At 39.7% G+C, this 14,294-nt stretch overlaps 1 protein-coding gene across 1 annotated transcript in view; it reads left to right on the plus strand.

Annotated features, from left to right (window-relative positions):
• Positions 1–14,294, plus strand: part of JAK2 (Janus kinase 2) — a 169,619-nt gene that overhangs the window by 77,837 nt on the left and 77,488 nt on the right. The window contains exons 4-5 of the mRNA XM_075278862.1: positions 2,058–2,175; positions 13,724–13,869. Coding sequence (XP_075134963.1) covers positions 2,058–2,175; positions 13,724–13,869 — 264 coding nt within the window. The remainder of the gene's footprint in view (positions 1–2,057; positions 2,176–13,723; positions 13,870–14,294) is intronic.

Consider the following 14,294-nt stretch of genomic DNA (forward strand, 5'->3'; position numbering starts at 1 on the left):
GGATAAAAAGTAGCCTATATTTTCATTGAGGTTACAGACTATCTATGTGCTGAATTTCGTTCAAATCCATTCAGCTGTTTTGCGTGATTGAGGAACAAACTTCCAAACACACACACATCCAAACTTCATGTCATGTAATTGCATTGTTACTGCTTTGCTTTTTGTGGTGGAAAAATCATCTTCTTATATACTATAATTTACAACCTGTTCTCACGTCCACTAATAGCTTACGCTAGGTTAACACCTGCGTTTGGGTTTCTGTTAAAGGGGAGTGGAGTGGTGGGCCATTTGGAGAATACCAGAAAGGAAACCTAATTTGCTTAAAAAAGTGGTTACCAGCCCAAAAAAGGGTGGAAAAATGCGGAGAGAGAAGTCCAGATGAGACCTGGGATCAGATTTCGGTCACAACTTGCTTGAATCTTATTGAGGGCATGCCCATACGGATTTGCAAAATGCTTACAAAATAATAAATATTTAGATTAAGAGCAAAATCGTAACAATGCACACTTACATTTATGTCAGCGATGGCCAAAATGATTGTCTATAAAATGATGGTAGTCTCATGTTCGAAGCTCTAGTGGATGATGAGATATGGAGCATGAAAGGCCAAAAGTTCAAAATGTGTTACTTTTGCTCTTCAGTGTATATGCCTAAATCTTGTGGAACCACAATAGCTGTAGAAATCGAGGTAAACCAGCACTCAGCAGTAGAACACAGGGAAAAGGTAAAATCCAGGTAGCCTCTATGTTTTGAGCATATAACCATCTTAGTTATGGGGTATTACACACTCAAAACTTCAGATTGTGATTAAATTTAAGTCAAAGTTGCTTTTCTTTTTCTGCATTGTGACTCCATTTTCATGAAAATCAGAATTTTATTCTTATGCAAATTTGCTGAAAGGGGCTTTAGGAGAGTTTCTTCTCCTGGTGGGCTTCACTCTGTGTTCTAGATTATCACCCCTGACTCCCAGCTCTGCCCCTCACGTTAGTGACATCTTCTTCTTTGTCAGACTTTGTCAGCAGTTAGGGGCTGTTATCTGGAGTGAAGAGCAAAGCCCTGGAAGGAGAGGAAAGCCATTTTCAGTTAATTTGCATAACAATAAAATGCGTGTGTCTTTCATAGCAATGGAGCTTCAACACAGACTATAAGAGTCGTATTTGGAAAGTATAGAAGTCACTCTACTGGTACTGTCATTAGTCTATGTGTACAAAAAAAAGAAAAACATGGCCCGCACATCCCAACCTTATACATTGATTTAGTGTTTCTCAGCAAATTATACAATACCGAACATGAGGTTCTTAGTATACATTTTGATCAATGTGCATAAGCCCACTAGCCACTTCACGGCGACCTCTTTATAGTGGGTCCCTACTCTACTGGATGCGGCGCTGCACAGCGACCGCCACAACCGCAACACAGCGCCCACAGGGGGAGTGACCCAGTGGTCCGGCAACACCCCTGCCACCAGACCAAACCCCCAGGATCTGGGCCGAACCACCCCACAGGCACAGCATCACAGAAGCAGCAGACTCAATGCATCACGTACCATGCGAACAGATCTCAAAAATTCACCTTACCATATTGCCCTAGTCAGAGGACTGAGAGCTTGTAGGTGGGTTCCCTTTTTGCAGTCTCCTGCTACTTAAAAACACTTGGGCAAAATGGGGGGAGTGCTGGTACCAAGGCAAAAAACAAAATAATAGTGAAGGAAGAAACTTACCATACATGTACAAAAAGAGAAAAACATGGCCCGCACATCCCAACCTTATACATTGATCTAGTGCTGATGACAATTTTCCTGCTGACAAACTTTATAAAAAGGAATCTAAGACTGTATTAATAAATCTGACCTATTCTTCATTTGCACACTGCTACAAAGCTATTTAGGTGATTTTTAAACTGAAATGGCCACTGCCTAAGCTGTATATAAGTAGTACCAATTGTATATGGGGGGGGGGGGGACGTGACCAATGACAGCTCCTCTTTGGTACATATTAATCGGCGTAGATGAACTGATTGCTTTGCCATAGCTTTGACAATTTGTGACTTCTTTTCAGGTTTTATTTCCCACATTGGTACAGCAATGGGAGCAGCAGAGCATTTCGTTATGGAGTTGCAAGAGGATCTGAAAGTCCAATTCTTGATGACTTTGTTATGTCTTATTTGTTTGCTCAGGTAAGAATCTTCGATTCTTGCAGAGATTGAACATTTCTGTAAGTATACTGATAGATTTCTACTTTTATTATCTCTTACTTTTCACCTCCTTTCCTTTATTGCAACAGACGCAATTTTGTTATCAGTTTTAAACAAGCATCCTTCTTAATAAGCACTGCCAAACTAGTTTCATGGACTGGAAGGATCACTGGCTAATTATAGTTCTTAAAGAGGGCTGGCAGATGGTGTTTTCTGCTTTTAGACATCATTATTATCTCCTGCCCTTGTTACTTGCATACGAAGGATGATGAAATTGACTCATGCCAATTTTTCAAAATTGCATTTTGCATCATAGGATGTTGTTTTTGAGTGTCTGCTTCCTTAAGTGTTCCAAGATATAGTCAAATGTACTAAAAACAGCCCAGATATGTCACATTTGTATCTTATGGTTATGCTGACTTACCATTATGTATTACAGTTTATTCAGCATTAGCAAGCCCCTGAAACTTGATAGAGTATCAATGCTTGCAATTATTGGTGGTCCCAGACCTCTGATGCTGTCTTTTCACATCTTAGCGATGTAACATGAGATAATTGAAGGTGTACATATATACTTTTAATATTACTGTTTTCAGCATTGTAAGCTACAAAATAATCATTCTGTGCTATGTGAGAGATAACAAGGCTCATCTAGTGGTTGAGTGAGTATTTCAGGTTTTGTAAAATCTGAACACTGGTGTGTATTTATGAACAAATGTAGTCATACAGCCTACAAACTCCACCTCCACATATACTGAACACCATCCGCTTGTCTCAGTTGTTATCATTTGCAACGCTGGATTCAAATACGACCAAGGACACCATCTACATGGAGTTTGTATATTTCCCCTGTATTTGTTTCCTCCCAAAAATATATTTAGAGGGAAATGGTAGCTTCCCATGAAAATTAACCCCAGATGAGCACCTGAATGACAGCCTTCTCTGGTCCAGGACTTTCCCTGCAATTTGAGTGCTTTGTGGGCGAAAAGCACATTACAAATAAGTAATTTGTCATTAGTCTCTGTCACCGGTCTTCTACACTGCACTTTCAGTTCTGTGACTGGACTAAGATAAGTTATACTGTCATCCATTGACTGCAGTGGAGACACTTAGATCTGCAAAGGTGTTGTAGAAACAAAAACAAATGCGCAATAGGATTTCTTTTAAGATAATGACTGTTTGCATAGCTGCTTTGCTTAACATTTAGGTACATTTGAAAAGTATTTAAACATTAGTTGTAAATATGGAACTTGCCTTCCAACCTCATCTGGACCGTCCATAGACTATATACGTCTGGGCAGTCCCTCTCTTGTACATACCAGTACATCCTTGCAGTAGTCATGCAGCTGCTGAAACGGGAACAGGCTGTAACTAGCTGGCAAAAAAAGTAGTTATGAAATTGTGTCTGAAGTTTGTGGTTTTCCGTTTAGGGTATTTCTTTTCTTTGAAACAGTAAGTTAGGACTCTGCTTTGGATTTGGAAGTAGATGTTATTCCTCCATTTTTTTTTTTAATTTATTTATTTATTTTTTATAATGTAGATTGTGAGCCCACATAGAGTCTATGACCAGCTGCAATAGTAATGTATATAATCTCCCATGAAAAAGTGAAAAAAAAAAAAAAAAAAAAAAGCTTTAAAAAAATATAATAAAAAAAAATAAAATAAATAATTCTAAATCCCTCCTTTCCCTGGAATACATATAAAAGTAGAAAATGACTGTGAAACACATACACATTAGGTATCCCTGTGTCTGAAAGTGCCCGGTCTACTGATTATAAGGTATCTACAGTGCTCCTGTTCCATTGGGAAGGGGTTAATAGGCGCTCTGCAGATACCCTATATTCAGCCGGGCTGAATTCCAAGTGGGGGAAAAAGCCCTAGTCCTCAAGCTCAGGGAAGGGGCAGACAGACAACCAAAACACCCCTTCCCCAACACCCAGCAGCTACTGCACCCAAAGACTCCGACCATTTTCATTTTTGAAATTTTCCAGTAGCTGCTGCATTTCCCCCCTCGGCTTATACTCGAGTCAGTAAGTTTTCCCAGTTTTTTGTGGTAAAATTAGGGGCCTCGGCTTATACTCAAGTATACTGTATATGGTATGTTCAAGAATAAATTTAATACGGTCTAGAATGAATATTTTCTATTCAATTGGCATTGTGAAGTCCAAATCTAATGTTTTGGATATCATTTCCAGCCCTCTACAATGGGGGATGTTACTGTATAGTGAAGTCACATCTATTGATGCCCAAATATAATCAGTTTCCGATTGTTTTGCTAATAATTCAGTAATTAGATGAGTAGATTCCTTAAATTATGATGAAAATTTGATAACTGTAAATCTACATATTAGGAGAGGTTTCTTGTCAGGGCATTGACTCCGGATATGATAGGCCTCTCCGGTAGGTTGATAGGGGTCTTTGTGCACTTTTGAGAGATGGTAAAATAGCGCTGTTGAAGGCTTGTTAATTAGCAGGAACCCTTTTTCTTTTTCGTTAGGATACCTTTAGCATGAGCGTTCAGAACAAGTTCGTGATAGGAAACAGAGGGGTCAGATTCTAAAGTTTGATAGTAGATGGGGGTCAGAGAGTATGCCGTATGCTTCTTTGATCTAATCTGTTCTTTACTGTATTACCACACCACCCCCTTTATCTGCATTCTTAATCACTATAGACTTATTTTCAATTAGTTGATTTGATGGCCAATTTCTCTAGGGAACTAAGGTTGGGTTTCATTATATTAGTGGGTTGTTCGTTTATGCTCCTGAAATCTGCTGTCACTAGGGAATAAAAAGTTTCATTATTGCTCCCTTTGTGGTTGAGTGGATAGAAGGTGGATTTAGGTTTTAATGCTGTAGTGTATGGGGTGGGTGATAGAATTGGGATGTTCATAATAGCTGATGTGGTGCAGATGGTGTCCGCATCTGTGGGATTATACTGGTTTCTGGCAGTTATGGCAAAGTAAGGGAACGTTCACACTATCGTCAGTGTCTGACAGCTAGGTCATGTGATCCGCTGGGATCAGAGTCTGTTAGAGCGGCTGTGTCCTACGGGACCCATATCAGTTCAGATAGTCATGGGCCAGGAGGCTATATTCCTCCTGCAACTGGGGCTAAATGTATCAGCCAAAGACGATACAAAAATTCTTTCAGCTCACCCTTGTTGATCTCTTTCTTGTCAATGAAAAAAACGCTCCTTGAGATATCCGGACAGAAAAAGCCTGGACTCCTAGGCTCCAAATTGTGAATTCTCAGATAAAAGACTTCCAGCTTCAACGAACAAAAAGTCTAAAATTTAATTTTTAATGCATCATTCCATAAAGTAAGAAATTACACAGTCTCAAATAAAAAAAAAAAAAAAAAAAGGAATTCACACATGTATCAGCCCCAGTTAGAGGGGAAATCTGCCTCTCCCACGGAAAAAAAAAGTGATCACATGTCCCCAAAGGTCTATAATGACCTTATGGGGACACAATGTTGAAAAATAAAGAAAGAAAAAAAAAAAAACAGAAAAGTAAAAAATGAAAGTAAAATAATTTTAAAAAATAAAATAACATGTTTTCCCTCCTCTTTTGCTTATATTTTCCCGAATATAAAAAAAAGTTATAAAACATGCAAAAATAAAAACAACATAAAAATAAAGCCTTATGTGTCACCGAACAAAGACGCAGAAATTAGTTGGATAACCCAAATGATAAAAATGTTATAGCATACAAAACTGCACATACAAAAAAAACAAACCTGATAATGTGTCTGGTCCTGGACCAGAAATTGGCCCAGTACTGAAGTGGTTAAAGTGTTTTTAAAAAATCATTGAAAATAAAAGCATGTTCCTATCTTGTATGAATCGTTCACTGTTTACAAAAAGCAATTTCTATCCAGACTTAAAATGTCTTATGTAAGAATGGACTTTTTTGATTTTTTTTTTTTTTGGCAAATTGCTCTTGACTTTCTGATATGGTTTTCAAATTGATGGTAAGGAAATGTGAAGCATTTACTGATAGAAATCGGCCAGACACCAGCCATTTTAGTATTAGAGAAGGGAAGTGAAGTGTTTGTTATGGCCAGCTACTCCACAAGTATTTTGAAACTATAAATACACACATAAACTCCATATTATAATACTGCAATAGTCAGTAATGTTGAAAGAAATTGATTAGGCCTTTTGTATAAAACAGTATTTTCTGTCTTACTTCTGGGATGTTTGCCCATTGTATTGGCAAAGGCACCTTGGAATATTCATGCCTCATCTTAATGTTGTAAACCAAAACAGGAAATATGTGACTTAGATATTTACTTTGGTGTTTCCAACCATAAAATGCTTACATGCATTAAAAGTAAATCAATTACTACATATTATTTGGCATTTCAAAGGATTGTTTTTTTATTTCCATCTTGGCAAAGTGCTGCTACTACAACAGGAATAATTTCTTGCAATTTCTGGCCACCAGTTCGTGTCTAGCAGAAACGGGTGAGCAGTGCTGCCCTATGCGTTTTCTGTGACTCCTTTTAGAGATGAATGGGAGCTACGGAAACCGTCATGGCCTCATGCAAATGACCGTACTGTTTATCCGCAATTGCCAACAAAATTTAGGACCCATACATTTCCGTGGCCCCATACACACATGCATACTTTTTTTTTTTCAAAAAAACCTGCAATGTTTATTGAAATAGTTCTACAAAGAGAGGTAATAGAAAATCATGACAAAGGAGACGAAGGCCAATTCTCGCCGTTATGCAGAAGATGCAGTGGCGTAACTAGCACAGACCGGGCCCATGCTTTTGACATGTGAGGGGTAAGCCTACAGCATAGCGCCCCTTTCCTCGCCCATACGCAGTATAACACCCCATTTACACACACTATAATTTTCCAAATTGGCCTACAGACTGTGTGATGTTCCATAGCGGCCCCTCCACACAGTATAATGTTCCACCGTGGCCCCTCCACACAGTATTATGCCCCATTGAGGACAAATCATGGTGCATAATACTATGTGGAGGGGCTACAGGAGAGGATACAAAGGACAAAGAGAAGAACAAAGAGGAAAGCGGTAGTAGGGGCATGGGGGGGAGGGGAAATCCATAATGATGAACCTTGCATAATGCATTAAGTGTCCCAAGGAGACTAGATAGCCTAGAATGCCTCTACCGTGTTTGTGAGGCTAGCTGCATGTAGCTGTATGCATGTAGTCTTTCCGCCACTGTGGCGCTACAGAAAAAGCATAACTTAACTGTTACTGTAGTTCCCATTCACCTCTATGGAAGCTACCATAACAACGCGGAGCACCACTGCTTGCCTGTTTCAAATCCCGCCATGTTGGTTAGGACTTGCTGTGCAGAGATTGCTACTTAAAAGGTATGTGAGCAGAATTACATAAACGTATGTCTGATTTCCTATTCGATAAAAAAATATAAACTGAACCTATTTAGCTTAGTTTCATCTATCAAGTGTGAGTACTTCTTTGAGGGAGAGATACTGATTTCCACATTCTCCTTATACTTGTCTGGACAAGTCTTTACACTCATACAATTGCATTTTGCCTTCCTACATTTTACAATAATACACATGAAGCATCAGCAAGGTGTTGTCTTGTCTGACTCTTTCATCTTCCTCCTTCCTCCCTCCTAAACTAACATTTACTGTGATAACTCTTGTGAATCTAAGTTGGTCTCCCAAGATGAGCTGGCATTTGAACCCATTCCCTACATTCACCCTAATTGATAGCTGCTCTGTATTGTACATTGGAGACTCGAAGCTAATGCCCGCAATCAGAGCCTACTGAAGGCCCCCAGGCCTGTCATAGGTATGTAACTATGACCAGCCTTAATAGCTATGTAGCGAAAGTCCCATAGACCGCAAAACAGATTGGAGCATGCAGTCAAAAGATAAAGTAAAAAGTCAGTCTTTGCTAAATACGCCCCTGAGCTATGGATTACTTTGCCCCTGCACAAAATTGCCTGTGCAGAACACTGTCAGTCCAGCTCCCGTGCTTTCCGAGCCCACTCCCCAAGTAGGTGGCCAGGAAGGAGAAGGAAGAGCATGGGTGTCAGTGCTGGTACAGGGGCAGAGTAAACAAATTGTATTGTACTGAAGATTTTGGTGTTAAGGGGGGGATTTGAAATTGAAGAGAGACAGAAGAATATGGGAATATAAACTCATGACCACCGTTGACACATTCCAGAGGGGGTTAAATCTGTCCCATGATTTTATGTCATTTTATAACAACTAGGCATCACATCACTAATCAAAGGGACCATAAAACTCAGAGAGCCATTCTTTGAGCTGATCATTTGTTTTTTAATTTATTTATTTGTGTGTGTACTTCTTTCCATCACTTGTGACTTGATAGTGTTAAGGGAGGCCTCCTCAGTTGGTTAAAGTGCTGATGTACACTTTGAGCACTCTTTAACCTCTTCATGCCAATTTTTGTTTATGCATTTCCATTTTTCCCTCCCCTCATTCCAAGAGCCATAATTTTCTCATTTGGGCCAATTTCTCATGAGCTTAATTTTTACGAAAATCACCGTGGGTCAGTACGATCACGGCGATACCAAATTCATATAGTATTTTTAATGTTATGGTAACTTTATAAAAAAAATTAAAAACTTTGCAAAATAGAAAAAAAAAAATTGTGTTGCCATATTGTGACACCTGTAACTTTTTTATGTTAATGTGTATGGATCTAGATAAGGCGTCTTTTCATGTGGGACAAGATGGCGTTTTTATTTATACCATTTTAGGGCGTTTTGATCACTTTTTATTGAAAAAACAGCCATTTGGTGATTTGGATTTTTTACTCCACTCCGGCATTCACTGTTTGGGATAAACATTTTAATAGTTCAGGCATTTTTGAACACTGGAATCCCTAAAGTGTTTATTATTGTTTATTTTTATATGTGATCTAGGGAAAGGAAGGGGGGGGGGGGGTGATTTCAACTATTATATTTTTTTGTATCAAGAATATAAAATCCAACGAGTTTATATAGTATATTTATGCTTTTGTAGAATATTTATGTTTTTATTTTGTGTCTTCCATAAACCTTGTTCTGTTTTTGTCTATGTACAAGGATGGTGGTGGGCAGTCCGTACTCTATTAACGATAATGTATATGTTATATATTTGTGGTGCTTTAGCTGATTCAAATATGTTCTGAGTGAGAAGCCATGGGCTTCGAAACTCGTAAGCTCCTGCCTGTCTGTATGTACCGCTAATGTTTTTTCGTACGTTTGTTTTCATGAATTCATTTTAACATCTTTTTCTGCTCCTTGTTATTTATTGAATGGACCAATATTGTTTGGGTCCTGATTCTATCATGGACTATTAAAGGTTTAGTTTTATACAAATGTGCTTCCAGCGCTGGATTTTATATTTTTGATATATCAGCTGTTGCTTTTGCCTTGGACCGAGGGGTTGTTTCCGTGCACTGGAGGACATTTTCTATTGATTCCCAGTCAGTATATTTTTTATTTATACAAGCTTTGTGATTATCCCTTTTGGTGTTCAATTATATTTTTTGTGTTTTGTTTTTTTTTTGTTTGTTTGGTTTTTATACTTTAAATTTTTTTTTTTTTTTTTTTTTTTTTTTTAACTTTTATTCTCAGATCCCCTAGGGACCTTGAACCTTAAGGGTCTGAACGCTCGCACTATATACTGCCATACTAATGTATGGCAGTGTAAAGTGAAATCCATACACCTCTATTACACGCTGTCTCTGATGTATTGAAATGCCCGGGAGCCTTCAATAGGCTCCTGGCTGACATGACAACCAATCACTTTAGACGCTGCAAGTTTAACTGCAGAATCTAAAGTGTTAACAGCTGCGATTAGTGGCAGCACCGATCAACATTCACCCCTTCACACCCAGTCACGTAGATGTATGTGATTTTGCGTGGAGGGGTTAAAGAAACCATTGGGGGGGGGGGGGGGGGTGTTCTATGACCAGCCGCAATAGTAATGTATAGAATCTCCCATAAAATAGTGGGAAAAAAAGAAGAAGCTTTAAATAAAATATAATAAACAAATAAAGTAAATAAAAGTTCTAAATCACTCCTTTCCCTAGAATACATATAAAAGTAGAAAATTACTATGAAACACATACACATTAGGTATCCCTGTGTCTGAAAGTGCCCGGTCTACTGAATATAGGGGATCTACAGTGCTCCTGTTCCGTCAGGAAGGGGTTAATAGGAGCACTGCAGATACCCTATATTCAGCCAGGCCGAACTCCAAGTGGGGGAAGAAAAAAACAGTCCTCAAGCTCAGGGAAGGGGCAGACAGACAACCAAGACACCCCCTCCCCTTCCCCAGCAACTACTGCACCCAAAAACTCCGACCATTTTAATTTTTGAAATTTTCCAGTAGCTGCTGCATTTCCCCCCCTCGGCTTATACTCGAGTCAATAAGTTTTCCCAGTTTTTTTGTGGTAAAATTAGGGACCTAGGCTTATATTCAGATCGGCTTATACTCGAGAATATACGGTACCCATTTTTGGAGAAAGGTGCTTGCCAGTAGTTTGTATAAGCACACACTGTAGCTATATTGCAAAAAGCAACGGTTTTATAGAAAAATTAGCATTTTTTTTTTTGATGACTCTATGTTCACACTAGCATCGTCTCTCCATTTTTCCGGGCCTTTGAAGAATCGTAACAATGGATAATCAGATCGCTAAAATGGAAGTAACACACAGAGTCCGACATGCCATTGACTATAATGGACTCTATCAGGTGATTTTTGTTTTAAAACTAGGAAAGAAAAAGTCCTCCATGCAGGAGTTTTTTTTATCTTCCATTCTTCAGGTGGGCATTGTGGCAGACGGTTTGGCGCACATTTGAATGTATACTGAATTGGAAAAAATTTGTGAGACAAATTTGTGGCTATGTGCATAGTTGGAAAGTGACGAAGAATTGGCTTTTCTCAAAAAAACAAATAAACCCCAGATGGGAACAGATGTGAAATACAAAAATATTTAGTTTGTTTTTATTTGTGGTACTGACAGTGTGATATGGTGGAATGTGGTGGACCAGGTCACAGGACTGAGTGGTGGCAGTGATGGAAGCTATGGCAGCATGAGTATCAGGTAGTAACGTATGAATTAGTACAATGGACCTGGACACAGGATGTGTCTGGCTGACTAGTGGTAACTGTTAGAGATGAGCGAACACTAAAATGTTCGAGGTTCGAAATTCGATTCGAACATCCGCTCACTGTTCGAGTGTTCGAACGGGTTTCGAAGCCCATTATAGTCTATGGGGAACATATACTCGTTAAGGGGGAAACCTAAATCCGTGTCTGGAGGGTCACCAAGTCCACTATGACACCCCAGGAAATGATACCAACACCCTGGAATGACACTGGGACAGCAGGGGAAGCATGTCTGGGGGCATAAAAGTCACTTTATTTCATGGAAATCCCTGTCAGCTTGCGATTTTCGCAAGCTAACTTTTCCCCATAGGAATGCATTTTCCAGCGCTGGTTGGCCAGAGTACGGAATTCGACCAATCAGTGCTGGCTCTGCTGGAGGAGGCGGAGTCTAAGATCGCTCCACACCAGTCTCCATTCAGGTCCGACCTTAGACTCTGCCTCCTCCGGCAGAGCCAGCGCTGATTGGCCGAAGGCTGGCCAATGCATTCCTATGGGAATGCAGAGACTTAGCAGTGCTGAGCCAGTTCTGCTCAACTACACCGTGTGCCGAGTGTGCACACTCGGCTCTTCTACATCAGATGTAGCAGAGCCGAGGGTGCACTAGAACCCTTATGCACACTCGGCTCTGCTATATCAGATGGGCTGACCGGCACACGGTGTAGTTGAGCAGAACTGGCTCAGCACTGCTAAGTCTCTGCATTCCCATAGGAATGCATTGGCCAGCCTTCGGCCAATCAGCGCTGGCTCTGCCGGAGGAGGCGAAGTCTAAGGTCGGACCTGAATGGAGACTGGTGTGGAGCGATCTTAGACTCCGCCTCCTCCAGCAGAGCCAGCGCTGATTGGTCGAATTCCGTACTCTGGCCAATCAGCGCTGTCCAATGCATTCCTATGGGAAAAAGTTTATGTCACAAAAATCACAATTACACACCCGATAGAGCCCCAAAAAGTTATTTTTAATAACATTCCTACTTAAATAAAGGTTATCCCTAGCTATCCCTGCCTGTACAGCTATCCCTGTCTCTTAGTCACAAAGTTCACTTTCTCATATGATCCAGATTTGAAATCCACTATTCGTCTAAAATGGAGGTCACCTGATTTCGGCAGCCAATGACTTTTTCCGATTTTTTTCGATGCCTCCGGTGTCGTAGTTCCTGTCCCACCTACCCTGCGCTGTTATTGGTGCAAAAAAAGCGCCAGGGAAGGTGGGAGGGGAATCGAATTTTTTTGAAGTTTGCCACGTGATGTTCGATTTGAATCGAACACATCGAACAGCCTGATATCCGATCGAACATGTGTTCGATAGAACACTGTTCGCTCATCTCTAGTAACTGTGTCAGTACAGCATGAAATAACATGATCGACCAGGCCACAAGACATGTCTGGTGGTGGCAGCTGTGGCAGATAGTAAAGTATGGATTAATATGATGGTCAAAATTAGATTATTGTTACTGTCCTTTGTTTGCTGCATCCAAGCTAACACAGCACAGATATTCTCCCTCAGCCTATGATTCCTATCACTATCTGCCTGTAATGGGTTAAATCTGACTAAACTGTGTTGCTATTCTCCTACACCTGAGATTGTATTGCTCTACTACAAGCTTGACTGCACTCTGTGCTCTGTATCATGCAGGAAAGAAGAACACATCCATCCCCTACTTCCACCATGACTTAAATACCTTGCGTCCCAGCCCAAGTCTCAGAGGCTGTCAGGTGACATCAGAACATCACAGTGACTCACAAGACACGTCTATTCTGTATTTTTACTGTGCAACACACTTGGTTATGACCATATCTTTAGTTTTGTAAAAAAAACAAAAAACAAAACAAAAAAACGGAACAATTCGGAATATTCTGGTCGAACCCGGCTTGTGACGAATTGGTTCACCCCTCTGTAATTATGAATTTAAAAGCTCACCATCACTGAGGTTATTTTACGATTAAGTACCTAAAGTTTACAGTCACTTATTAAAGAGGATCTTTCACCAGCTACAAAATAATAAATGCCATACATACATCACTTGATGCTCCTGATCAAGTTTTCATATGTTTAATATCTGTCCACCATTTTATTAGATATGGCCCCTGGAAGATTAGCTGTATATTGGCTTCTATTCCCTAAGTTGGTGGGAGCCATTTCTCTTTTTTCCATAGAAAATAAAGGGTTTCTGCCTGCTTGGGGAATAAGGCATAATTTACATGTAATTTTCTAGGGGCCATATCTTTTGAACGGGTAGATGGATTTTGCAAATAAAAATGCCAAATTGATCAGGCGCACAGAGAGCATTAAATGATGTATGACATTTGACTTGGTGACAGATCTATTTTAACGTTTACGTCTTGTAAAATGCGGTAATTCTTCTAAATTTTGTTTTTTTTTCTTTTCCCCAACAAGTGGCGAGATGATTTTCTGAATGGGTGGATATCTGTACCTATCACACATGAAACACAAGAGGAGTGCCTTGGTATGGCTGTCCTTGATATGATGCGAATGGCCAGTGAAAGAGACGAAAGTCCCATTGCAGTCTACAATGCTCACAGGTATATCGGAAGATGCATTCCATGTTGTGTTCCAGAATTAATGTAACCTCAGTTAAAAACTTAGAAATCCTGAATAGTGGTTGCAATAAAACTTCCCAAGTTTCAATCTAGTCTGCAACTTTTAAGTAACTTACTGACTGAAAAACTTTCTCCTTTTTTTAAAATATTGGTTGTGGCTGTGATAAACCAGACTGCCGAAAAATCCTTTACTTCTCAGTCTGCAACAGGTGCAAGCAATTCGTAACTAAACCTTCGAATAACTTTTGATTTTCCTGGCAGCATTTCTATCATTATTAAATTTTATAATATATTTTATTACCAAATTTTGTCTTCTTTCTATGAAATTCTGCACTTCTATATTCTTTCCTCTGCTTCTCACTCTACAGTGTACAGGCTTGTGTGTAAATCAGGGAAAATTGTGGTAA

The sequence above is a fragment of the Leptodactylus fuscus genome, chromosome 1, assembly GCF_031893055.1.
Source record: "Leptodactylus fuscus isolate aLepFus1 chromosome 1, aLepFus1.hap2, whole genome shotgun sequence".
Classification (NCBI taxonomy): Eukaryota; Metazoa; Chordata; class Amphibia; order Anura; family Leptodactylidae; genus Leptodactylus; species Leptodactylus fuscus.